Raw genomic sequence first — 27,337 nt, 5'->3', positions numbered from 1 at the left:
AAGATTCCACAGAGCAACCCTGTTTTCCCACCTTCAGGGTCTTCATTGCTCGAATCTCCTGTGCATTTATTATTAGGTCAATTCAGGAGTGACTTCCTAAAAGGGGTGGGGGGAGGAGAGGCCTCCCTGCCCCAGCCACACTGGAAGCAGCAGGGAGCTCAGACCCCTCAACCTGCATGGGGAGAGGGTCCTCCTAAGAACAGCACCTGGCCTGTGTCCCCTCCCACAGGTCCTGCACAGAATAGGTGGAGGGTCCCTGGCTCCCCACTTGACTCTTACCCCAACCCGGCTTCCAGTCAGGCCGCAGAGCTGCAGCCTCGCCCATGGTAACAGCCTCCCAGGCAGCTGTGGGGAGCTGTGACCCTCCATCTGTCCTGGGCAAGAGGTTTGAGGGTGGGGACCACAGGCTGGGAGCTGCTCTCTGCCCCCCCCGGCCCCCCCCAGGCAGGTGGAGGGCCCAGAGCTCCCCATGCCGCTCTTACCCTGGCCAGGCTCCAATTTCGAGCCTGGGGGGGGGGGGGAAAGGAGGAGGAGCAGGGGGCTGGGCCCATGGCAAAATGTGGATGGGCCAGGCCTGTCCACTTTCAAAAGTGGGAGGACCATGGCCTGTTGTCCCACCTCCGGGTCAATTTACTGTTGTGGGTTTTGGAAAGCTCTTTAGGGCAACTAAATACAAGTGTTCCCCCCTATCTAGATTAAGGCCAAAATGTTCCCACTTGGGACCTAAAGTTAGGCACACACATTTTCCTCAAATGTGGGTGCCTATTTATCTCAAGAATAATCTCTCCAGCCAACATTTTCATACCCCTGCTGGATCCCTGGATGCAATATTTCATAACACTACCAAACAGGATTTTATTGTAAAAGATATTCAGCAACAAAAGCAGACAGTAACTTCAGTGTAACCCAGAACATGAATGCATTTTCTCTCTCTCTCACACACACACACACACACACACACACAAACACACAGTAGTATTTCCTGCATTTCCTTGATACACTTATTTGGACACTGAAAATTGTTTTGGTCCATTCAATTTAAAACGTCTCTACATACACAAGAAATAATATCTGAGGAGCCATGCTCAGAACAAAGCCATACAAGGGGTAGTAGATAGCTTTTGCAGGTGGTTTAGCAAACCTAAATCAAGCTCAGAGAATCCTCCCACGCAATAAGCCTTATTCCGGTTCTGACAGGACAAAAAAAGAAGTGGCAAACCGCACCCTAAACAAAACCCAAATGCTGTTTCTTGTGAGCACAAGGAAATATTGTGGTGCTACCATCTCAGGCTTTCCATGACGTCGCTATGTAGGGACAGGGGAACTTAGATGAATACTTCTTTGACAATGTATCTGTTGTTCATTTGTTGAATAAACAGGGTTGCCTATGTGGAAAAGGAGTGATGTGATCCACCTCTTTTCATGCAAATGAATGAAGAGTTGTTAAGTGTCACATGCTTTTTTTGTTCCATCTGTCTCAAAACAAACTAACACTGAGCCAAGAATTATGTTTTGAGATGTGGATAAAATAAAAGCATGATTTGTCATTCTGACATATGTAAGGTTATAAATTAGGATTAACTAATGTTTGTGTAAAGTATCTATCAGTAGCCTGATTTAACAACTGAATTGCAGCTTTAGATCCATATCCTGCAAAATGCTCCGGGGCAAGCTGACCCACACTCCAGTGAACTGCAATGAGCTCAAGTTCCTCATGGGACAGCTCCTAGGTCTTGGCTATTAGCATGTTACATTCAATACAACCTGTGTGCAGAGCGTTAATATAAATTGGTATAATATTGCAAAACAAACAGCACAGAATAGGTGAATATATCCAGTACCAGTGGGAAACAGCAGGGAAAACTACTTTAAATGTGAAAATAGTCACAGTAAGGACACTGACCATATTTGGGGAAAGAAGAGTTATCTGAAACACTACAGAAAATTAAACTTACCCAACCACATGTTAAAAAGAAGATTTTATTAATTAGGGTGGCGTTGCTTATGCTGATGTAGCAAGCTTTGAAAATAAGTCTTATGGAAGAAATAAACAGTCAAATTGCAAAATGGAAAGCAGAATCTTCTATTTGGATTACAATACAAAAAATTTTCAATACTCGCATAAAACGGCTTTTCTGCTTTCCACAGAAGTCACCTCTACTGATGCTTTTTGGCACTGTGGGGTATTGCTATTGTCATCAAGCTTTGGTTTTCTTGAGTTAAGATAACCTATGCCTACAGATTGTGTATTACATGTGCTAACACCATAAATCCAGAGTGTAAAGTACATAAAATAGTTTCAGCTCTTTACCTCCATTATTCTGTTGTCAGGTAGCTGCTACTATGGTAAATTCTTGTGGTGCAGCTAACTATCAGACCTGAAACTTTTTCTAAATATAGAGGGAGCTCTTAAAACCACTTGCAAATTGAACCACAAAAAGAAATAAAAGTCAGCTATATATCTGTAGTACAATAGCCACTGAATTTCAATGTTAAACATTGTAATGTTTTGGGGGAAAGTTACCCCATTCCAAATATTTAGAGAGAGACTTTTTTTTAAAAAGAATTATAGTTGCAATATTTATTGTTTACACAGGTTAATACAACTTTACAATCATAGCTCATATTTAAACTCAACTTCTAATGTTGCATTTTTAGACAGAAGTTGTGTTCAACCAAATCGCAGCAAACACGTTTGAACCTTCAGTGGTGGAATTATGCTTTACTTTACACAAGGAGCAGCGTTAGGCTGCAGTTTCTATCAGACAGCTCTACCCCAATCATGAGAAGTGCTTCAACCTTCAGAGACTCAAACCTCAATTCCTGTGATCAGACTCTGGAAATTCTACCCATATTTCATTTTGGAAACGTCTCTTTGATTTGAAATATCACTATACAAGTCTTACCCACCTAGCACTCACTCAGTGAAACTTCTTAACAAAAGAAGTTACCTTCTCAATGAAACAATGTGATTATCAGATTACACCAATAGCAAGTAAAAAGATATTTTGTTTTGATTTTTTAAAAAAAACATTTATACAGATGGAACCCAAGCTTTATAAAACTAAAAGGCCCGAGGGGTTGTTTTTTTTTAGAATTTACCATTTGGCTCATGTAATTATATTATAGGAAAGACAACACTGATAGCCATGGCTCTATCAGCATTTCTATTAGAAAGCTATTTTCACAGATTTATAACTCAGCAGTAAAAAAAAAAAAAAAAAAAATACACACATACATTTATAAAACAATCCTGCACAAAACACACTCTGTGCAGTGCTAAAGGTCTGACTGAACTCACAAACAGCAAGGAAACTGGGAGACCATGTTGAGAAGCCATCTGACATGGTAGCCTGAGCGGGCTGGATTTGGTAAAGCAGCCTACGGGAAAAGCCAAACTTCAGGCTATTTTTGGTTCTGTTTCTTTTAAAGGCAATTTTAAAAACAAATTTAAAGTGAATTTTAGTGCACGTAAAAGGTGCCAGATTGACTACTCTGGAGACAAGAGTCCTTTTTAGCCCCAGAATAGGACCATCATAGGCAGTCCCCTGCCAACCAGCTTCAATGCTTTTCCAGAGGCACCACTTGTAGGCGTGAGAAGGTAAGTTTGTCTGCATGCCAGTTCAGAGCTTGGTCTCTGTGACGCAGGTGCTAATCCACACGGGGGGCTTTCTAATATTAACCAGACCCACACCATCATCTATTTTGCATAAACCATAGAGAGACAACATTTGGTCACTATCAGCTTGAATAAGTGGCCTGTGAAGTGACCGACTATATATCCCGTTACCAGTCCTGAGTCTCCCTAAGCAGATTCTTATTAAAACAATATAGAGATATATATCTTGATCCATTCACAATGACAATGCACAGAGATCTTCATGAAGTTCAGAAAGAGCTTGAAAAGGTGCTGAACAATCTTGGACATCCATCTTCACTCAGTATTTGATATTGCCTACAAACGCTTGTAGGTACCAAGGAGGGCTTGGCAGCTTGGACAATAGTGATCCACATCCTGGAGGGCATCAACACAGAAGGGGACGAAACAGCAACCGGCTATGCACCTGCAAAGATAAAACAGCATGCTTCATTCTGCCGTTAATTCATGGCAAGTAACATTCTTCCCAGGTACCAAATGAAAATGGGATAGTGCAGCACTAGAAAGAGCAGTGCAGAGTTTGGCACTGTACTTCACTCTGTCTTTTAAGCAGGGCTTGTGAACCCTGCAGGGGTTCCATTGGTGAGAGCCACTGAGACCCTGAGGTGTCCTATTCACAGGAAGAGTAGCTAACCAAACCCAGCAGGTATGGAAAGACCATAAATCTACGGAAGCTGCTGACAGTTATGCCCAGGATATTCTTGTCCCTCGTGTTAAAGGTCAAAGGGATTCTGAATGATTGGTCACAGTGGGAGGGTTTGGGGTTTTTTTCGTCCTTTTTACATACATTCAGTGGAAACGTATTTCTGCATAATTAGCTTGTTTAAAAGGCTTTATGTTCATATTTTAATAAAAAGAAGACTGGGAGTTTCCTTCTCAGGCTGAGGGAGAGTAATAAAAGGCATAGGCTCCACCCCTTTTTGAGATCAGCTCCCCAGCTGTTCTTTGAACTATGGAAATGACATGGGTGGAGAGAATCACAAATGAGAGCATTACATATTATCTCAACATACCCCAGCAGACAGAGGCTGCCACATGACAGCCAGGTCAGCGCTCCTGCACTGTGCGAGAGACGTGTCACTATCATCTTGTTGCAGGAGGGGCAGCACATCTGAACTGGACGATCATAAAATGTTACCGGCTGCTGCACATACACAGTCTGAACTGTAACTGAGCAAACAAAGAGAAAGGCACTGTTTAAAAAAGGTGTAAAAAGAGAAAATTTCATGTCTAAACCAAAACCCTGTGCATTAAAATACAATCAGTGCTGAGGACACTATGAATTACAAGATAAAAGGAAACCACACTACTGCAATCGATGGAAAAGTATCATGATTTAGGAATAAACCTGGCTTCTAAGCAGTAGAAAGCCAGATGAGGCAGTTATAAGGGATACCTTGAAAACATGCGAGATTCACTCTCACAAATCCTGGGAGACAGGCCAGTCCTTGCCTACAGACAGCCCCCGCAAACTGAAGCAAATACTCACCAGCAACCACATACCACACAACAGAACCACTAACCCAGGAACCTATCCTTGCAACAAAGCCCGTTGCCAACTGTGCCCACATATCTATTCAGGGGACACCATCACAGGACCTAATAACATCAGCCACACTATCAGAGGCTTGTTCACCTGCACATCTACCAATGTGATATATGCCATCATGTGCCAGCAATGCCCCTCTGCCGTGTACATTGGTCAAACTGGACAGTCTCTACGTAAAAGAATAAATGGACACAAATCAGATGTCAAGAATTATAACATTCATAAACCAGTCGGAGAACACTTCAATCTCTCTGGTCACGTGATTACAGACATGAAAGTTGCGATATTACAACAGAAAAACCTCAAAACCAGACTCCAGCGAGAGACTGTTGAATTGGAATTCATTTGCAAATTGGATACAATTAACTTAGGCTTGAATAGAGACTGGGAGTGGCTGTCATTATGCAAGGTAACCTATTTCCCCTTGTTTTTTCCTACCCCCCCCCTTCAAACGTTCTTGTTAAACCCTGGATTTGTGCTGGAAATGGCCCAACTTGATTATCATATACTTTGTAAGGAGAGTGATCACTTTAGATAAGCTATTACCAGCAGGAGAGTGGGGTGGGGGGAGAGAAAACCTTTTGTAGTGGTAAACACCCATTTTTTCATGGTTTGTATGTATAAGAACATCTTCTGTATTTTCCACAGTATGCATCCGATGAAGTGAGCCCTAGCTCACGAAAGCTTATGCTCAAATAAATTGGTTAGTCTCTAAGGTGCCACAAGTACTCCTTTTCTTAATGCGAGATTCACTTCACTCTAGTTCCATGTAGTGTATATAGTGGGACAAATATGAAGTCTTGTGGCTAAGGAGGAATCTCTCTGCATCATGATTGCTACATGCCTGTATGGCACCTTGATTAGGACCCCAAGTGGAAACTACAGATATAAAACACTGAACAGTATTTCAGACTTACTTGGATTAGGAGCTGGAACAGGTTGTGAAAGATATGGAGGAGGATTCATACTCTTCATGTTCGGTCCATGCCCAGATTCCGGGGCAGGGTAAGGAGGGTAAGTGTTTATTCCTGTTGTCTCTTCATATGTAGGGGGTGCTGATGGGATTGGGTAGCCACTGGGAGCTGGTGGATGGGATGCTGGAGCAGACATTGTGTCTAAAACAAAGCTGGAAAACAGACAACGTACAAGCTATTCAGGGAACAGAAGTTACAGTGCAGGGTGCATTCAGATAACAAGTAAGAAGGTGGCTGGCTGGCAGACAAAACATTTTAATCAGAGTAGTAAGTCTGAGCAGAGTTTTTTTGTTTGTTGTCTTATTTTTAAAGATTTTTAAATTGTTCTTTCTAGTTTATATGGTGCCTCTCCTCATCTGAAAAACCCTATTTCCAGAATAATTTTACAGTTTTTTCCAGTCTTCCTTCTTTTTTAATTGAAGATGCTGTAAAAGGCAGATCCAGCATTTTTACTAACATAGCAGACTAGCAACCTGTCCCTTCCATCTCCTGTAGTTTCTCTTATTTGGAGCTCAAACCCTGCAGGGTACTACATGCCATCAACAACTGTTAACAATCAACCACCAAAGACATGCTTAGCACACTGGATTTAACTCAATCCCAGGGCTGCTTCATTAAAATCACGTTTAAAATATGATCCTTGACCTTTCATGGGTTTTCAATTTTACCACACTTGCTGTTTGCCAAAGCAAAGAGTTTTTCACTCAACCTATCTCCATCTCTTGGGTTTTGTACTGAAAACGATGATGAAATTGTAACAATCATATCCATAGGAACAGATGGTCATAAAAATAAATTTATGACATCAGTGTGGAATTGTTATTTCCCTGTACACACTAACACCCCCTCCCACACACACACACACACACACACCCCTTCTTTTCATGCTGGCCTTACACTAAGGCTATGTCTACACTATTAGACCTTACAGCAGCACAGCTGCAGCTGTATGGCCTCTTGTTTAGCCGCACAGTCAGGAGAGAGCTCTCCTGCCAACATAATTAAACCACCCCCAATGAGCGGCGGTAGCTATGTCGGCAGGAGACGCTCTCCCACCAACATAGTGCTGTCCACACTGACCCTTCTGTTGGTGAAACATGTATCGGTTGGGGTGTGTTTTTTCTCCACACCTCTAACCAATAAACAGTTTTGCCTATGAAAGTGCTAGTGTAGACAAAGCCTAAATTTTAAGAGTCTTCCCTCTTCTCCTCCCAAAGATTTCTGAAGATTCATCGATTACACCAAACATCCCAGCTATAACAGCCTTCTAGTCTATATTTGTTCCGAGTCGCTGTACTGAGTGTCTACACTGAAGCACTGCAGCACTGTAGTAATTTAAGTTGAGCCATAGGCCAAGTTGCACAAACACTTAATTTGATTTCAAGAAGGGGAAAGGATGAGAGACAGGGCTTTGTAGCATCTTTGTGTGGCCAAGGATTTTTCCATTTCCTGCCGAATGTGTGTGTGGATAAACTATTTTTCATTCAGCTCTATCAAACTATAATTTAAGAATTTTACACTTGTGTTTTTTGAGGGAAACAGTTTTATATGGAATATTTCAAAAGTTGATAATTTATTCAGGTGGTCCAGAAATTAAGGCCCCAATCCAGAACAAGCTCTATGGAGACAGATCCCTGTGCCCACACAGAGCTCACTGCTAGATTGGGGCCTAAAACTATTTGAAATCCCAATGGCCTCATACAACTGACTGCTGCTAAGAGACTTTCCTACCTCTGAAACTGGTGAGTCAGATAATCAGATGTTAACTGAAAAAAGTCGATAAAGCAGCTGACATTAATACAAACCATGATTAGATGCTAATTAGAACTCTGAGCTCATGGCAACAGTTTCAACAGCACTTTTTCAATATTCCATTTTAGCTCGAACTAGACTGGGCTGTCACATGGATTACTAATACAGTCTACCAATGCTCAGCACTACTTAGACATTGCATGTAAGTTCAAGGACATCAATGACACGTAAAGATTTTTTAAATTTTCCCTTTTTTCTTAAAGGCCAGGAAGGCCTAAAGCAACTACACATACTTTAAATGCTTCAAAATCCAGAAGTGGGAGCGGAAGCTTGATTGTGAGAAACGAAGATGAAGGTAAGTGGGAGTGCATAGGAAGGATAGGGAGAGGTTTTAATTAACTGCTGTTCAATATCAAGCCAACTCAAGCCATGTTAAAATCAGATCCTATATAACCTTCCTGAATTAGAACAACATTTTAAAAGCTATTTGTATTTTGGGGGGGAAGCTTATTATCTAAAAAGAGCACACAGAGTGTCTCTCCGGAGAGAAGAAAAATAAACACCAGTTTTGGTTTGAACAAACCCTTAACAGGAACAAGGCCCCCTTATTCCAGAATAAGAGAGTGTTCACATATGGAGTTGCTCAGGAACAGCTCTTCCTTCATGTGTAAATGCACACCAATGACATTTAAGTGTCATGTTCTTATTCTGTTTACTGTTGCCCATTACTGGGGCTTTAGATACATAAACAGAATTTGCTCCCCCTTTAGTCTTTCAGGGGCCTTGTCTATATTCAGCGTTGGATTAAAAAGTTTAAAAATTGCTTTGGTTTAAAAGAATATAATAAAAAACTTGTGAAAAACCCTGACTGTGCACTCAATTTGATTCAAACCTTCTAGCAAATGGGCTTCATTTTTAAAAAAAAAAAAAAAAGTATCCACCCACTGTTGTGAACAGTGTTGCAGTGGTTTTATTAACAGATTTAATTAAACAAAAAGCCACACATCTTTAGTTAAACCAATGTATTTTTGAATGCTTGCCTACTGCAACAAAAAATAAATATCATGGTAGTAAAAACTGATACGAATAAAGTTTGAAGGGACAGACAATAAACAGAACAAAATCTGATGGCCTCAAGATAGGCATCCATTTCTTGGGGTTTATTCATTAAGCTTGACTTAGATGGAAGCTGGACATTATGATTTTCTCTATCGTTGCTGTTCACCAGTTCACATGGCCTCATATCAATAAAAGCATTCATCAGTTTCACATGGACGTGGTATAACACGTCTGGATATGCTACAAAACATGTGGTATAGCAGGTCTTTAGTAGGTCAGGTAGGTGCAACTGAGAAATCTCAAAGCCCATACATTCCTCAGAAAATAATCTTGCAGATCCTATAGCAGGGGTGGGCAAACTTTTTGGCCCAAGGGACACATCTGGGTATGGAAATTGTATTGTGGGCCATGAATGCTCAAGAAAATGGGGTTGAGGTGCAGGCTCTGGGGTGGGGCAGGGGATGAGGAGTTTGGGGTGCAGGAGGGTGCTCCAGGCTGCGCCCAAGGGGTTCAGAGGGTGGGAGGGGCAGGGGGTCAGGCTCTGGGGGGCACTTACCTCAAGCAGCTCCCGGAAGCAGCAGCATGTCCCCCCTCCAGCTCCTATGTGGAGGCACATGCTGCCCTGTCTGCAGGCACCGCCCCTGCAGCTCCCATTGGCCACGGTTCCCAGCCAATGGGAGCTGTGGGGGTGGTGCTTGGGGCGGGGGCAGTGTGTGGAGCCCCCTGGCTGCCCCTATGCATAGCAGCCCAAGGGGGGACATGCTACTGCTTCTGGGAGCTACGCAGAATGGGGCAAGACCCCTACCCTGCTCCCCGGCTGGAGCACCGAAGTGGAGCAAACCCCAAACCCTGCTCCCCAACGGGAGCTTGAGGGCCTGATTAAAATGTCAGGAGGGCTGGATGCAGCCCCGGGCTGTAGTTTGCCCACCCGTCCTATAGCATATGTTGAAAGCCAATAACTAGAAGCAATACCTTGAAATTTAGGACCTCAATATTTGAGGAAACTGAACTGGGTGGCTGGTCAATTTATCTGGAAGTTTTTCCATTTCATTAATACTCAGTTTCAGATTTATTTTAAGTTTTAACATTGTCCTGTGTGATATATTCTATTAATTGATTTTTCTAATATTTGGTCAAACACTTGCAGATCCTGAGTCCTCTTCAAAACCCACATAAAGAGTCTGTACACCTGCAGTAACCTAACTCAGTCAAGGCAATATGGTCCCTTTTACATGGCCAGCCAACTGTGTGACTTTTGGAAGTGAGATTGCCTTCAAACTCAGTGATCAATTTAACCCAATGCTCATAAACACAAAATGGTGTTAACACAATTCATTGAAATACATTATCAGGATATAAACCAAACAAGCTACCAATTAGCTACCTAAGGATTAACAGTATGCTTCATCCAGAGATAATGCTAAATACTTGGCTTTTATGAAGGGCATTTTATCCAAAGGTCTTAGAGTGCTTTTACAAACATTACATCTCATAGCACCTGTGACATGTATTATAGTCATTTTACAAATAGGTAAATTGAGGCTCTAAGTAGTACAGATATGCCCACACTTAATTCAGATCTTGCGTTTATTTGATCGAAACCATAGGGACAAAACTATCTGTGTTACAAATAATTCAGCCTCCTTATATTGATCAAGCTACAGGAAGTTGGTAATTAAATTCTGGCTAAAATTCTGCACAAGATAGATGCAACAGCCCAAGAAAATCCAAGCGATAATACACAATCAGAAGTTGCACTGTTCAGATGCTATAATTATGTAGCATAACAGAGCCCAGATGAAGTAATATAGGGATTTTTTTAAAAGTGGATCAGGTTTGTAAGAGATTTGATATCACCAACCTCAAGATAAAAATATATGGTGAACAAGCAAATTAATATACCCTGACTGTGGATACTCTATACAGCTTCCCTTTCTGTATTATCATAGCACCTAGAGGCCTCCAAGCCATGGACCTAGATTCAACAAAGTCTGATTCCAGGTGCTTAGCCAGTGACTACCACCAGCTCAGTGGTTTGACTTTCTTTAAAAGATCAGCAGCAATCATGCACTGCTTAATACTTTATTTAAATTTTAATAGATTATAGCACACCACATAGGGCAAGAAAAATATTTACACTAGCAAAAACCTGCAATAAGAGAACTAAAGACATTGTTCTCAAAGTCATTGCTGATGAAAGTGGAAACATGCGCAATGAGAACCAGATTAAGGAACAGTGGACAAGTTACTTTAAAAGGTTATGTATGAAGAGACTCCTGCCGATGATAAAACCAAACTAGGGTCTGGTGGCATCAGTCCTAGGAGAAGACATTGCAGAGGCATGGAGCAACATGAAAAATAAGAAAACTCTCGTCCCTGGTGGCATACCAGTTGTAGTAGAAGTTCTTGCAGCAAGTAGTGAACACATTTACAACTGTTTAATATCATAAGGACTGAAGATGCCTGGTGAAAAATATTAGAGAACAAGAGACATACAAGACTATGGTAACACCACATCATGATCTCATGAGCCAGACGATGAAGATCTGGAATAAAGTTATTGAGAAGAGACTATGAAGAGAAGCGAGATCAGTGACAATGAGTTTGGATACGTAACAGGCAAGTCAATAATGGATGCTATTTTTGCATTAAGATTGGTTGTGAAAGAACAGAGAAAAAAGAGGAAAACCCTGCATATAGCATTCAATCTTGAAAACACATATGACCTCATTCTGAGGGAAGTCATCTGATGGTGTACGAGGATGAAACGGATGCCTGAAGACTATATCGGACATGTACACGGGTGCTTTCACCATAGTTAAAAAAACATGTGGAGAAACTGAACAGTTACTAATAAGAGTTGGAGTACATCAAGGCTTGGCACTAAGCCCATTTTTGTTCACATTGGTGTGCAACACCCTTACAGAAAACATCAAGAGTGGCACCTTGATGCCGATGATGTAGGGTTCATGGGGGGGGAAGCAAAAAGGAAAGGGAAGAAGAATTAGAGATGCAGGTGTATACTTGAAAAAAAATGGCACAAGAACTAACAGAAATTAAAAAAAAAAAAAAAAAAAAAAAAAAAAAAAAAAGAGTATATGGTCTGTAGATTCGATAATACCCACCAGGAAGACCATGAGAGTAAGTCATGGGGAGGGAGGGAGGGAGCAGCCATTACCAGAAAGCATAGAAGTTTAAGTACCTATGTTCCATAGTATACAATAATGGTGAACTCAATGACAAACTTACGAGCAGCAGAGGAAAGGCATGAACTAAATGGAAAGAAGTAATAGAAGAATGCCTATCAAACTGAAAAGAAAGATTTACAAGACAGTAATTAGGCCTGCACTTTGGTATGACTCTGAATGCTGGGCACTGAGGAAGAGACAGGATCAGATCTGGAGTACAGTGGAAATGCTAAGATAGATGCCTAGGGTTACAAGGATGTACTATGTTCAGAACAAACATTAGGGGAAGTGTGAAGGTGGTACCGATTATAGAAAAGCTGAGGGAATCCAGGGTTGGATGATTTGGGCATGTGAAAAGACAAAGAATAAATAGAAAACAGGCTGTTATACTGAGAAGAGAAGGTTGGAAGACCTAAAACTAGATGGATGTCATTCGAAAGGAAACTGTAGAGTTTCCAAGGAACAGACTAGAACGGAGAAGAACTCAAAGAGATGACCCTATGTGGATTGGATTAATGACAGAAGAATAAATTACACTAAGATTATGCATTAACATAGGTTTACATTTTTAAAATATATTTGAAATCATGACAACCTATTTAGTTTAAATAAGGATATTTTCTATAAAAAGATTAATTTTTAATGCCCCAACAAATGTCCCAATGTTTTACTCACGTTTCCATTCATTCACCCAAAACATTTTACATTTATATACCATAGCTTAGATCTTGGAACTCAACATGCTTTTACTGCTATTTACATATAACATATCACGGACATTCACCCATTTGTGGAGCGAACAGCAACAGTAAAAACATTGCCCAAGTTTGAAAAGCAGAAGAAATTTTGGCCAGAAACACCATGGTAAGCCCCGATTTAGAAGTGCCATGAGATCTTAAGCATCATTCAGAGCAGGCAGAACTTGAGTTTCTAGCAGCATTTTAATGGACTGAGAGTTGGGATATATGAAGTGAGCCATTCATTTAATTCAAAGAGAAATTGCTTACCTGAAAGAAATAAGCAGGCTCAGTGATGAATGGATGGCAGAGGTTGAAATAGAACTTGAGAGTCCTGTCTCCTAGTCCTCAAAAAAGCTCTTTCCGTATAATGATTCAGATAGCAACGGTAGTGGTGAAAGGCAATAGACTATATAAATGGCAAAGGACAGAGGCAGCAGTTGAAAGATATCAGTTAAGTACAGTGCCCCACAGAGCTATTTTTAAGTTGTGTATGCAAATAATTAAGCTACATTAAACGATCCAAAACCAGAATATACAAAAATATTCTAACAGTAGCATACAGACTAAATGTAAGACTGGATCTACTTTCACACTGACGCAGACAGTTCTCTTCCACTTTAATACATTTTATACACATATGCCTTTATATCAGTAGCACAAAATAACGGACAAACTGTAGCTCCTTTGTGCAGGCTATCACGTCTCCTCAGCTTCCAATCTATGGAACCATGGCTAGGAGGCAAGGGCCAAAGATTCTGGCCTCCGTCCCTCCATAATTGTCTGTAGTCTCCCTCCCCTGGTCACAGTGCTATTGACTCACTACACCCAAATATGCTGTGTTACTTGGTGGAGATGAATCACTGAGCGCTCAGTGGAGAGTTAGTAGGGCAGCATAAAATCCACCTACTTCAACTTTCCTCGTTAATTGTATTTTAGGAATCATAACTACTCAGTTCTGCTCCGGCTCCCCAGCCCTACCCATTTTCCCCCAGGCCCAGATCCCTCCATGTCTTTTGAAGAGGGAAAAGACCATTTATGGGGAGGAGGCATCATCCCTTTAAGTCTTTCCACCCAGACAGGCTCCCACTACAGATTTGTTCCTCTGCACAGCACAGAAGTCACTGAACTGAGGGGTAAGCCAGGCGGTTAAACCACAACACCAATGAGTAGCTCCACTCAAACTAAAAGTTTCAGAGTAACAGCCGTGTTAGTCTGTATTCGCAAAAAGAAAAGGAGGACTTGTGGCACCTTAGAGACTAACCAATTTATTTGAGCATAAGCTGTAGCTCACGAAAGCTTATGCTCAAATAAATTGGTTAGTCTCTAAGGTGCCACAAGTACTCCTTTTCTTCAAACTAAAAGTGACGCTCATTCCGATTAGCTACTACATTACACATAAACAACTGAATGTCAAGTAACAAATCCTACTCCAGCGAGTGACAAAGATACTCCTCTTCCATGACAAGTATGAATGGAGGTTGTGAAACTTTCATAACCATACTCAAGCCTGGTGATGATGCATCTGTGGCTGGAAACAGTTTGAAACAATTCAAAACCAGACAAATCCTGAGTCGTTATGATTCTCCTTCCCGCAAAATAAGGTGGTATTTTCAGCTGAGTTAGGTTGGAGGTTTGAATTCATGCAAACCCAGAATCTCAAAGCAAGTTCCCAGGATACAAACCCATGCAATTTTAAACCAAGAACAGGGTTCAAATTCACATCCTAATCTGAAACTGCTGACTTTAACAAGCGAGAGATTCTGCTGGCCACACCTCACAGAAATGTAAGCCACCTGGTTACACAATTTAGTTGTCTAGCTACTGGAGACATTAAAACCTTTAGGGGAAAATTATCCCAAAAGAGCCATAACTTATTAACTAAGCATTTATTGCTGAAGTCCAGATTCTGTCAACATTTCCACCAGATCAAGTGTATCAAGGATTTACAACAGATACAAAAAGTCCTCAGGATAAAACTTGGAAACTATAAAGTTGGCTGAAAGGCATCTGTGCACAGTGGAGTGAAACTCAGCAACAGTATGCTTAGATAAACATACAAATTAAAAATACTTTGTGTGCACGCTTAACAATTAAAAAGCCCTCTGAATCCTCATTAAAGTGGAGAGGTAGGCCTTGTCTACATAGTTTTTGTAACATTAACTACATGCATTTATCTTGATTAAGAAAAGGTGTCGGTTTTGTATTTTAAGTTGCTAACCTGAACTAGTTCTAAGTTGTAAAATCCTAGTGGAGAACAAAGCAAAGGGTATGATCACTCAGGGAGAGAGGGAGGAGGAGATACACAACATAGATACAGTTTAAGTGGCACAGGAACCATAAAGACAAGGCTTAACATGTCTGAAACAATGGCTCTGCTGTAATCTATGCTCACCCCTAAAATACAGCATGACCAGTTAATTCCAACATTAGCCTGTGGCGTTGTCTTCACTAAAAAGCCTGGTGGTAGGCTAGTTTTTACCATGACCTGCTAACACACATGACTACAAACTGCCTTGTCCACACTTGGGCTTAGTCTACACTTAACCATTAGTGCCACATGGCTACATATACATCAGTCAAGGGTGTGGGGAAACCAGCTCCCCACACACACACACCCCAGACCAACACAGCTATGCCAACCTAACGCCGCACTGTGGACACAGCTAGGTTGACATAAGCATTCCATTCTTTGGGGAAGTGGTGTTCCTACACTGACAGAAAAACCTCTTCTCTTGGTATAGACGGTGCTTACGCTATGGGATTGTGCCCACACAGCCATGCCAGAATAGTCTCCGTACTGTACACATGGCTTAAGATTTTACTATGTATTAGTAACCATGTGAGCCAACACATGGTAAAGAAACTCTCCTTATGCAGCGGATGCACGCTGCACCTTACCAGGGTTTCTTAATCATGTTTGGCTGAATTGACAGAGACAGTCTCACTGGAAAAAAAAACAAAACAAAACACCCTTTTTTGTCTGTGAAGACAGGACTCAAATGTGTACTGTGGGGAGCCAACAGCAAAGTGGGAGAAAGAAATCAGGAAGTGCAGAGGTGCATACAAATACTGATTGTAGTAGAAGCCAAAAGCTGAAAGAGACAGGGTTAGTTTCAGGACTGGGAGGAACAGGTCAGAAGTAGAAAGGAAGAACTGAGTCATTGACTTAACCTTTAATCCATAATTATTGTTTGGACTGGTTTCAGTCTGTATATATTTAAACAATTACATGGTATACAATGATTCAACAACACAATTCAATAGCTGGAAAGAGGATAATAAATTATTTATGAATAACTTTTAAAAAATCCCAATAAACAGTTCATGGACAAATAAGTGGCTAAAGGATTTTTGTCAGATTACAGCAATATTTATATTTTAAATGTCTTTTTACATTTTAAAATATTAAAATTGACGCAACCTTTAAAAAAGTCTCCATTATTTATGGGTTAGGGGTTGTTTGTGTTTTTACTTAAAACAGCAACTTTTGTTTATAGACTATTTCACTTCCTGCTCTCGTCTTACACAATGCTGCAATGTTTGGATGTAGATATTCCCCCGTGCTGTGTTTGCAAGTCAAACAAAAAATTGGGTTCTATGAAGTTTTTTTAAAAAAAAGTTCTGTTATGTATTTTTAGAAAAATTACATAAGCCTAATGTACTAATTATCAATCTTGAAGGGGCACAGTCACAATCACCAACTACTACTGTAATTACATCGGTAAGAGGAAAAATGCCAGCTTATTTTGTCGGAGTTATGCCAAAGATATACTGGACCATAGTGTGTAAAAGTTGATTTGACCAAAGATTACACTGCTATCAAAATATGGATGATTAAAAACAAGCTAAAGCCTGTATTTCTTAAATCATTGGTCTCTGTGTACAATAATATTTAGCCTCTGTTTGAGAGCAGACATGTAACTTGCTTTTTGTCTGTGCATAACTGGAGTGAAGCCTTTTACATAAGGCTAGGAGAATATTCTCCTATGATCATTAATTTTGTTGTTGCTCTCAGGTATAGGAACGCAGATCAGAGACTTGCTGCTGATGGCAGGGTATAGAAAACAACAACAATCTCTCTTTGTGAAAAAGACCAATTTTCATACAGTTTCCCGCTCTCCTGTAATAAGGTCCAATTCAAAATTCTGATTTTATTAAATTTCTTTTCTACATGTCTTTGCATGAAACTGACAACTTTGTGGAGTTGTTGGGTTGGTTTTTTAAAAACACTTCTCAGAAAGCAGTCGGAGGACTACACCTCCTTTACAGAAGTCTATGCATTTCACTTGTGAACAGTTCACCAGATCTAGCTGTTAATCAAACATGCAGCTCAAGAGAAACTGAATACACACAGTCTAGTTTGTTAAGAGGAATGCTTGCAAACATGCCAGTTAAAAAAATAAGTGACAAAAACAAAATGAGGCATCTGCTTAATGTTGTGTCTTACATACGGTTTGGAAGAGACGACATATTATGACATGCAGGGAACAGTAACAGGCACCTCTGCTGAACCTAGGATAGGCTGGCAATAGTCTGCCTGGTGTGTTCAGATCTGTTTAAGATTCTCCCATTAATGCAAGAACAAAAGGTCAGACTAGTTGATCATGATGGACCCTTCTAACCTTACAGTCTGTAAGTCTATGAGCATAAAAAGCTGCTTTTTCAGATTGTGTAAAATAAGTGTACTTCCCCTAGGGAAAACTCTCCCCATTTGAAAATCCATTAGAGCCAATGGCCCTCTGCTCCAGACCACAGTACTTGATTCAATATGGGCCAGCCATCTTGAAATTCCCTCTCTGTATTTTAAGGTTAAGCTGGTGCAATTTTAAAATCAGGAAAAGAAGATACTTTTGTTCATTACGCTTCAGAAAAGTTCCCTTTGTGTATTTTAATATCCAGGCTCCCCTAGTGGACTTTTGCTTAAATGTTTTATTTGTTGCATTAAAAAAGGCAAGCCACAGACTCGAATTCCCCAGGAATATCTGTCTTGCTGTGTGTATCATACAGAAACTCAAGTACACATAATGGTGTAAAGGAATTTGGCCTGTACAGATCATTGCACGTTTGTTAAACAGGAAGAAAAGTTGTGAGAGGGACTGTTTTGTTTGGGGGGAGGGGCAGGGCAGGGGCATGGTATTTCCTACCCTAGGAAAAACGCACCGCGAGAACACTGGTGGAATCTTTAAACTACACACACCCAGCCAGGAAATCCTAACTGGAAGGAAACAGAAGCTGTGGCCAGGTGAACTTTACTAGAAGGAAACAAAAGGCATGGTGAATGAGTCAGAAAGAACTAATGTAGAATTTCTCCCACAGGAACAGTAGTGAAGATAATCTCTTAGTAAGATGGAGGTGTGGAACACGAACTCCAAAATCCAAAGCCCAAAAAAAGCAGGGAGGGGGCATATATAGGCTTAAACACTATGGCCAGATTCACTTTACACCGACACTGGTGTAAGTTAAGATTTACTGTTGAAGTCAACTGAGTTGCATTGGCATAAAAGTTTAGTGTGCTAGAAAAAATCCAGCCTTTAGACTTAGTGGGTCCAGTTCTCCTGTCACTTGCATTAGTTAGGAATCACACATGGTGCACAAGTGGGATGGAGTGTACCCTGATCTGGCCAGCTAAGAATTCCCCCCTGCCCCGGGGGTGGGGAAGCTCTCTGGTGGAGCAGAGCCAGTGTAGTTGGCCCAGTCACCACCCCCTCACTTATTCTCAGTATAGACAGAGCTGATGGCATTCAGACTGTACCCAGCTAGTACAAAGTCATAAGGTCCATTGCCAGCTAGCATAAGTTTAGTACCTCCCAGACTACTCTAACCTATACCAGGGCACTGTAAATTGGCCCTGATAATCCGGAAGCTGTGCCGTCTATTAGCCAATTACATTAGTACGGGGACACACATGGAAACATGGGACAGTGGCGATTCTGGGCCCGTGCACGGATGCCAAGAGGAAATACAATTTCATAACTGGACCTAAATTTTTTCAAGATTTCACAAGAGGAAATACAAACAATATTCAGCATGACCTAATTTAAATGTACACAACAGCAAAAAAACACAACCACCAACCAATTACAAGCAAGGAGTTCGGAGTGAGACAGATACTAATACTTCACCTGATACTGGAATTAGTTTTTGATACTTACATTTTCCTGAGCAAGAATCAAGCCCCTTCATATTAAATCTCAGGTTCCAAACTAGAAAGCAGACTAAGGCTTCGTTACGTACTCTGTGAAAGCTAAGGCAAATGACTTCCAAGTGGATATTTTGACAAACTACACTTCCCACAAGCATCTTTCAAGCAACTTTCTTAAAGAGCAACATGATTTGGGACAAGCAATGAAGTCTGGGAAGAATTAATGTTCTGTATCAAACAACAGTAAGTGTCACATGCTGTCACAATCAGAAAAAGAAGCTTTTGATTTTAAAATGATCTACTAGTATTCTGTCACCAGTTCAGACATCTTCATCCATGAGTTACTTTGCACTTAGATAGGCTTTTTATCAGAGGATCTCAAAATAAATACTTTATCATTAAATCTCACAGCATTTGCCTGTGGTAAATAAGCAATAGATAGAGATCTTTCATCCACCACTGGCATGTAATGCAGCAATTTCACAGCTTATGTCAACATTAAAAGCGTAGACAAAAGCAAAGATAATCTTAATCCAATTGAAACAGCAGGGGAGAAATGTAATTACCCAAATTGGAATTCTGCCAACACAAGTGATAAAAACATCCTTTGAATAGTTACCATGGCATCTTTATATGTAAAAGGTCCTTGCCACTTATTATTGTGTCATATGAAAAAGGGTCCTTTTCTGCAGTTCAGTGCCTGCTGGCACAATACTGGGACAGTGGGAGGATTTGCCATCTATTGTGCTGCCACCACCACTTCCATAGGAAACATGATCTGTGGAGGTCTCCCAGACATGACCTTTGGAGGTCTCCCAGGGCCAGCACAACCCTGCTTGGCTCATAAGATCTGACACCATCATAGCACATGGCTCCTGAAGTTGGACTGAGTTTGCAGACTGAAGTGTTAAATTGGAAACAACGATTTTGTGGAAGATTTTTGTTTGTTTTAAATAAACTATTTGCTTTCTTCAAGCTTCTGGAGCAGGATTCAGGAGGAATTTAAAGTATTGCTTTAGTATTTTCCTTATGTCTACATACCCATCTCTCAAGCCAGATCTCCTCAATAAGTTAAAGATGTCTAAACATATTTTGGCACAGTGTAGAAAGGGTTGAGCAAATAAAAAGTATTTCATGCTTTCATGTTTGGCTTATGTTAGAGAAGCTCTCAAGTAATGCAAATTATGCCAATGATTTATCATGCAAATTTATCTGGCAATTATGGAACTCCATTCACTTCCAAGGATAAGAAATTCTCTAAAACATTCCTGATTACTTGCTCTTGTGGGAGAGTTCAGCAAAATAGGAATATTTAAGAGAAATTCTATATTTATCTGTAACAAGTTTGCTCCCTTAACTTGGTTATACAGGATAATGTACCCAACTGCAGCAGTGGAAGAATGATAGCACGCCAGCATACATCACTCAGGATAGTACCACTAGTCAGTTTTCTTCTTTTAATAAACTGTGAGAGAAAGGCTTATTAAGGAAAGTGGTTTTGTATTTGCTCCAGGTAAGCATTTACAGTAGTGTCTTTTCTTAGAAATGCCACATGTGCCAACCTCAGACAGCAGTAGATAAAACTTCAGATACAGCTGTTGTTACAGTATCTACAGTGTAAGAACAGATATACAGTATTAGTTTTTGGTATTACAGACACACACCACCCCCCAACATGCTAGAGATAGATGATGGTTTCTACTCCATAGAGCTCACAATCTAAAAGACAAATAGGGAAAAAAAAGACTAATTAAGTGAAAAATGACAAGCAAAGGGGCCAAGGTGATTGGCCACATCTCCATACTACTATGTTTTTGATAATGGAATGTGTGTTTTGTAGATTTTCCCCAACTGCCTACAAGAATTGAGTTGATTAAATAATAGCATGGTTGCAGGGTATCATGGCAGAAATGAGTCTGCATTCATATCCCTCCAGAAGGGAAGGTAGTCAACTTCCAGACCAGTACATGTAAGTACCGAGCCTGGTCTACATTAAAAACTTAGGTCAGTATAAGTACTGTGCTCATGTGTGTAAATAAATCCACACCTGAGTGCTGTAACTATGCCAGCCTCACTGAAGCATAGATGCAGACAGGTCAACAGAAGAATGCTTCCTTCAACCTAACTACCATTGCTCAGAAAGACAGAGTTCCTACAGTGACGGAAAACCCCCTTCTATTGCTATAGTCCGCATACACTCTACAGGGGCATAGCTATGGCACTGCAACACCTGTAGACATGGCCTCAGAGTCTGTACAAACCCTGGCCTACTGTTCTCTTCACCATAGAAGCAAAAAGTTCCCGATGACTAAAATGAAAAGCTGCACATTTACTGTACTTTTACCAGCTGTCCCCAATCACTGCTATTTTTACAGCATAGTGGCATTAGTATTCTTGAGCCTGTAACCATAATGCGCTAGGATTCCTAATTACTATTAAACAAGAAGAAAAGGAGTACTTATGGCACCTTAGAGACTAACAAATTTATTTGAGCTAGTTATGCGACCCCCGAGCATGCACAAATAAATTGGTTAGTCTCTAAGGTGCCACAAGTACTCCTTTTCTTTTTGCAAATACAGACTAACACGGCTGCTACTCTGAAACCTATTAAACAAGAGGGGATGTATTTCTTTTCATGCTCTCAACTATCTCCCAGTACTGCAACCTTTCATTAATGGGGATATTTTAAATAAAAGTTAACAGCAACACTAGTGTCTTCCAGGACAAGAGAATAAAGCAGATGATCTACCATAATCACTTTTAAAGATATCAATTTTTTTTTAACACAGTTCTAGTTTTACAGAATTAATCCAATAGGACCAAAAAATAACTTCTACTAAGACCATTGGAAGAAAGCATTTACTTGTACTTTTATTGTGTGAAATTCAGCTTCAGAAATAGAATGAATTTAAGTTTGCTATGGGAGTATGCTGGAAGAGATTGTTCTTATATGCAAAATTAAAAAATAATGTTAAAAAAAATCTAAGGAAAAGAAACTCTACCCTTTAACACACTCCAAAATACTAACTGGTCAAGAATATCCTCCAAACGTGTAGTTACTGGTTGCCCACATATATTCTCCTGTTGCTTTAACTGAACATCGTATTCCTCACTTCTTGTGCCTAAGCTGTTTGGGGTTGCTGGCTCTGTTACAATACCTGCCACTTTTCATCTAGTCATGCTGGTGTATTCTAGTAATGGGTGTCAGTTTTCTTGTATGTGTACGTAGTTCTGTAAAGTACTCTGTGGTATTTACTGACAGTACATGCCATCTTTCACAGGCCTCACTTTTTTTCTGGCTTTTCAAGGCTGCTTTGTTTTTGAAGTATAGATGATTTAAGCTATTTTATTTTTGTCACCTCTCTCTGGTAACAGACAGTATCCAACATCAATCCTTATGTTATCAGCTTTTTCCAGTCAACTCACAAATTCCCATAACAGACCTATAAAAACCATCAGCACTGCATATAGTATATAATCTTCAAATACATACAATGCACTATTACAGAGGAAAAGCGAAAGCTGTCACCAGTAGTGTACAATAGCATCTTGCTAATAGGTCTTCTTTTAGATGACAAATTAAAACTATGAGTAATCTGTTACTGCATATATTTTTCCATGAACCTGTACCTCAGAACAAAGGTAGACAATTGGTTAGTCTCTAAGGTGCCACAAGTACTCCTTTTCTTTTTACTATTTTGAGGGACAAAGAAAAAGAAATAACTCATCTGTACACTTGGTGGTAGGGTTGCCATCTTTTAGGTACAAAAAGCAGGGACATTCAGGATGATCCTGAGTCCATAAAACTAGGCAGCTTGCAGTGTGTACTCAGCACCCCTACAGATTTCCTGGGACAGCTACCTCAAAAGGGGATGATCCTGGGAAAACCTGGATAGGGGCAACCCTCCTTGGTGAGCAAGAACCCAGAAGAGAATGACCTAGGAAAAACAAGGAATTTTGATCCTAAACCAACCTGTCCAATACAAACTGGGATCTCAAATCTGTCCTAGAAGAAAAATGATTGTCCTTCCCTCATGTATAATATCCTGATATGATCTGCCTAGCACTTGTGTAGCAAAATATACCAAAACTGCTGCTCTGTCTCTTCTCCATTAATGAGGCCATGCTGTTGTTGGGAAAGTGCATTTGGCTAATTGTGTGTGCGCTCCATCCACACAGCACAGCATGAGACACAACTGCTCTAAGGAAACTGAGACAAGAAGTCATTATTTTGACCAAACAGCAAGACTGCACTGGTATGCCACTGCACCCAGAATTTTTAAGTGAAAAGCAGAAGTAATTAAATATATCATTTGTCCAGACCAAGTTTTTGGTTGTCTGAACAATAAGATCTTTCCTAGTTTAACTTTTTCCTATTGTTTTCATAGAAATTTTTAAAATTAGAGTGGCGCAGATTCCTCAAAAGTTTATTGGAGAATAAAGGCTCTATCATGTATGATGCCAAGTTTCTTCCAGAAGCTGATCAGAACTTTGAAATAAGGGGTCCTAGGAAAGAAGATTTTACAACTGACATAATGGGAATTATATTCTGGTTTACATTTTTCTTCAATAAAACTTCACAAGCAAAAAAATATTTTAAATAAATGATCAATGTTCACCCTTGAATTTTTTTAAAGAACTTTCTGTTTCTTAAAACTAGCTCTGTTATAGGCTGACAAGATTTAACATTAGATGTTGGAGTGACAGTGTCATTTTAAAATAAAATTGTGTCTTTTCATAAGACCTGGCAACATAAGTTTTGAGAAAATAGCTGAACATTTAACAAACAATGTATATCTTAGCTCCCAGAATTTGTGGTCATGGCTGCAGATCATCTGAGAATTTTTTGTAAACTCCTAATTTTAATATCCAGCTAGACCACCTCCAAAACCTAGCTGGAGACAGATCCGGGTGGCACTCTATCTGCAAAGAGGCCACACCACTTTGGGATAAAGAATAAAGAATATAAAGAGGATAAAGAATTTGAATATAATTGGCTAAGTGCTGAAGCTATTAATTTTGTCTACACATGGACACTCGGGAAAGTTAAGCTTCAGTTAAAAATTAATTGAAGGTGTGAATTTAAAGTGCATTAGTTAAACTGCATTAAACTCATGTGTGGATACTCTCATTCAGAAAAGTGATTTCAGTCCACTAATGAAAGTGAACTAAGGCCACTAATGAATGAAAGCTTCCACCCAGGGGTTTCATGTGCTTTTGGTTCAACTTTCCTACATTATCCTGTGTAGATACGCCCTTTCACTTTTGATCATTTGTAACAGTGTGTTCCACTGCCATCAGTTTTAGGGACGGTTTATCCGAGGAACTTAATTCAGCATAGACTAGGGTGTGAATTTCAGATCGAATAACTAATCCCAATTAACTCTTTAGGAATAGTTAATTCAGAGTAACTCTAAGTATATACAAACCCACAGAAGAGCTCATGTCAAAATTTCACTTGCCAGCATTAAATGTTTTTTAACTAAACATTAAAAAGTTTTAAACAAATGCAGTAACCAAGTATTACAATACGTCCTCAAAAATACAGGTTTACAGCTCCAGAGCTAACAAACATAAAGATGAGGAAAGACAATTGAGTGACTCTGCAAAATTACAAATCTATAGAAAACAGACACTTTGCAACTGCAGAAGCTAGGTTGGGCAAACTGGGTTACTAAGCATCCTCAAATTTTGGTTTCACTTCAGAGAAACATTTTTTCGGGGTTTCAGAGTAGCAGCCGTGTTAGTCCGTATTCGCAAAAAGAAAAGGAGGACTTGTGGCACCTCAGAGACTAACAAATGTATTTGAGCATAAGCTTTCGTGAGCTACAGCTCACTTCATCGGATTTCACAAATTCCAAGCAGCTCGATCCCAGGCTATGCCCTTGGAAGTCACACGATAGAAATACCATCCGATCAGCCCACTTTACTTGAAAAGGGATACAAGCCGCAGATAAAGAACTGAAAGGTTGCGTTAGATACAATTGTACTTCCTCATGTACCCCTCTAGTCCCTTACAGCTTATGGAGTCGCTTTTTCTTTACACTGGTGGGAGGAACTGGGGCCTTCACTGTTCAAACCGATTTCTCTAGAGATTTAAACCACCCCACTGAGGCAGCACAGAACGCGTCTGGAAACGTGGCTAGGAGCCGTGGGCCGCCCCGTTCAGAAGGGGAAGTCGCTGCCTGGCCGGGGAGCCCGGGGACGGAACGTGGCGGAGGGAGGGGGGTGGATGGCTGCAGCCCCCCCCCCCGCCCCTGCCGGGGTCGGTTTCACGCAGTCCCACATGGCTTAGTTTGTGCGCTGTGTCCAGCGGGCTCTGCTGCGGGGCACGGTGCTGGGGGGAGAGGAGCACCGAGCGCTAAAGGCGGGCGCAGGCGGGCACCCCCCCGGGATCCTCGTGGGAAGCAGAGAAAGAGCAAGGAGGCTGCGCCCGGGTCAGCCCCGGCTCGGAGCAGCAGGGCTCGCTGCGGCCGATCTCCGAGCGGGCCCAAGGAGGGCCCCTGCCCAGCGCCCCAGGCTGCCCCCTCAGCAGAGGGAAGGGGCGCCGGGCTCCTGCACAAGCCCAGCCCGGGACAGCCGGGCAGCCCGAGCCGCGGCCAGCCCCGAGGGCCGCTCCCTCCGCCCCCCATGGAGGGGCCCGAGGTAGCGCAGGACCTCGAGCAGCCCGTCCCCGCACCGCCGCCCGAGCCCACGCCCGCAGGCAGCGCCGCCCTTACCTCCTGCGCGGGGACTGGGGGCCGCCTGCTGCCCGGGCTGAGCTGGACCCGCTGCACTCCCGGCCCGAGTTTGCGGCTTCCCTGCGCCTGGACTGGCGGAGACAAAACTACACCCTCCCGGGCCGCTCCTCGCCCCCGCCCCTTCTTCCCGGCCCGGCGCGGCACTCGCCTCCCCCGCCTCGCAGCTAGGGTGGGGAGCCGGGCTCCGGGGAGTTAATGAGCGGCCCCGCCCCAGCGAGTGACCCTCCCCGCCTTGGCCTGTGCCCCCTAGCACCGCAGCCCGGGGTCGCTCCCCCTTTCCCTACCGCACCCTCCCCACCCTTCAGCTGGGAACGAGCTCACCAGCTCAGGGCTCAGTGGGCCACATGAAAACCCCGCCCCATCTCCGCCAGCAGTCACACGTCGGCTCTGGGCTAGCCTAGGAGCCAGCCCAGAGCCTAACCCGAGCAGCTGCGTCTTAAGCTAAAGACTTTTATCAACTACACGAATACATCTATATCTATCGCTAGCTGTTCTGGGCAGACCACAAGAGCAGTCTGCTGTCCCATCGCCTGGCAAGATAGGTTTTTGAGAGCCAGTGCCTTCGAGTTAATAACCGGAAACAAAGACATAGGGGTATTGAAGGTAAGATAAGGGTTTAAAAATATTAAGCTCCTGGAGAGTAAAAATTCAGGTGTCTGAAACACAAGTTGTAATGGAACATACCGTTCTAAACAAAAGAATTTACTTTGTCAGGAAAAAAACGCCAACTCAGCACTATCAAGAGGACCTTGGAGTTGGAGTTCCTTGCAGATCAGCTTTTTCCTAAACTTCGAAAGTCAAAACAACAAGATCTACAAGTTACTGTATCAGCAGAACCAGCTATTAAGTTTTATATGCAAAACACAAAGATAATTTGAACAAGAGGAAAATTCCTTCTCCAATTTTGTAATGTTTTACTTTTTAACAGGCACAATTATTCAGCAATAAACTATTCCCATCATCAGGCAAATGTAGGTAATTACAGAGTATATCATTCCTGTAAAGGTTCCAATTGCTTTGTGCCAAAGAGGAACATTTTGATGCCTGGATGAAACAGCCTGTTACTCGCATGAGGCTTCAGTGCAAATCCATGCCAGAGCCAGGAGCAGAATTTTAGTAGACTGTAAGACTACTTTCATTCAAATAAGTAACAACACATCTTCTGAACAATAAACTTCTCTATCAGATTCTTCTGTTGAAGTGCCAATAGTAGCTATGCTATTCCAGGTTTTGTATTCATCAGACTAAGCAGATGCTGACCTGGTCAGTACTTGATACACAAACACACACATTGCTGCAGGTAAATGGTATTGGTAATTCATAGTCTACAGGACCGATCATGGGATTAGCAAATATGTCACGGGTGGCCAAATTTACTGGCCCACTGAGCCACATATGACAATCTTCAGAAGTTCAAGCCAGGATACATATGCCAGGAGTTGGGCTTCAGCCCTGCTCCTGCTGAAGCCCCAAACCCTGGCAAGTGCACCCCAAGATCCCCTTCCCACTGGCAGAAGCCCCTACCACACCACCCC

General features: G+C 41.5%; 1 protein-coding gene across 2 annotated transcripts; it reads right to left on the bottom strand.

Annotated features, from left to right (window-relative positions):
* Nucleotides 1-2,059: 2,059 nt before the first annotated feature.
* On the bottom strand, nucleotides 2,060-26,037 carry LITAF (lipopolysaccharide induced TNF factor). 2 transcript variants are annotated; one of them, XM_084641937.1, is made up of 5 exons: nucleotides 25,782-26,037; nucleotides 13,188-13,326; nucleotides 6,125-6,333; nucleotides 4,672-4,828; nucleotides 2,060-4,064 (listed from the first exon to the last, which is right to left on the bottom strand). In XM_084641937.1, the coding sequence occupies exons 3-5, from the start codon at nucleotides 6,315-6,317 to the stop codon at nucleotides 3,956-3,958; spliced, it is 459 nt and encodes a 152-aa protein (XP_084498063.1). In that variant the 5' UTR covers nucleotides 6,318-6,333; nucleotides 13,188-13,326; nucleotides 25,782-26,037; the 3' UTR covers nucleotides 2,060-3,955. The 2 variants fall into 2 exon arrangements, with proteins under 2 accessions (XP_084498063.1, XP_084498064.1); XM_084641938.1 differs by lacking the exon at nucleotides 13,188-13,326.
* Nucleotides 26,038-27,337: the final 1,300 nt, after the last annotated feature.

This window comes from Lepidochelys olivacea, assembly GCF_965140295.1.
Source record: "Lepidochelys olivacea isolate rLepOli2 genome assembly, chromosome: 10".
NCBI classification, from domain to species: domain Eukaryota; kingdom Metazoa; phylum Chordata; order Testudines; family Cheloniidae; genus Lepidochelys; species Lepidochelys olivacea.
This window is presented reverse-complemented; position numbering and strand designations above follow the sequence as displayed.

What these genes read in the sequence shown, in the direction of transcription:
- LITAF (XM_084641937.1), bottom strand. Translation starts at nt 6,317, where the DNA reads ATGTCTGCTCCAGCATCCCATCCACCAGCTCCCAGTGGCTACCCAATC. An exon ending in TGTTCCAGCTCCTAATCCAA is followed by an intron (nt 4,829 to 6,124) that starts GTAAGTCTGAAA and finishes TTGTTTGCTCAG; the next exon opens with TTACAGTTCAGACTGTGTAT. An exon ending in GGCAGCCTCTGTCTGCTGGG is followed by an intron (nt 4,065 to 4,671) that starts GTATGTTGAGAT and finishes TTATCTTTGCAG; the next exon opens with GTGCATAGCCGGTTGCTGTT.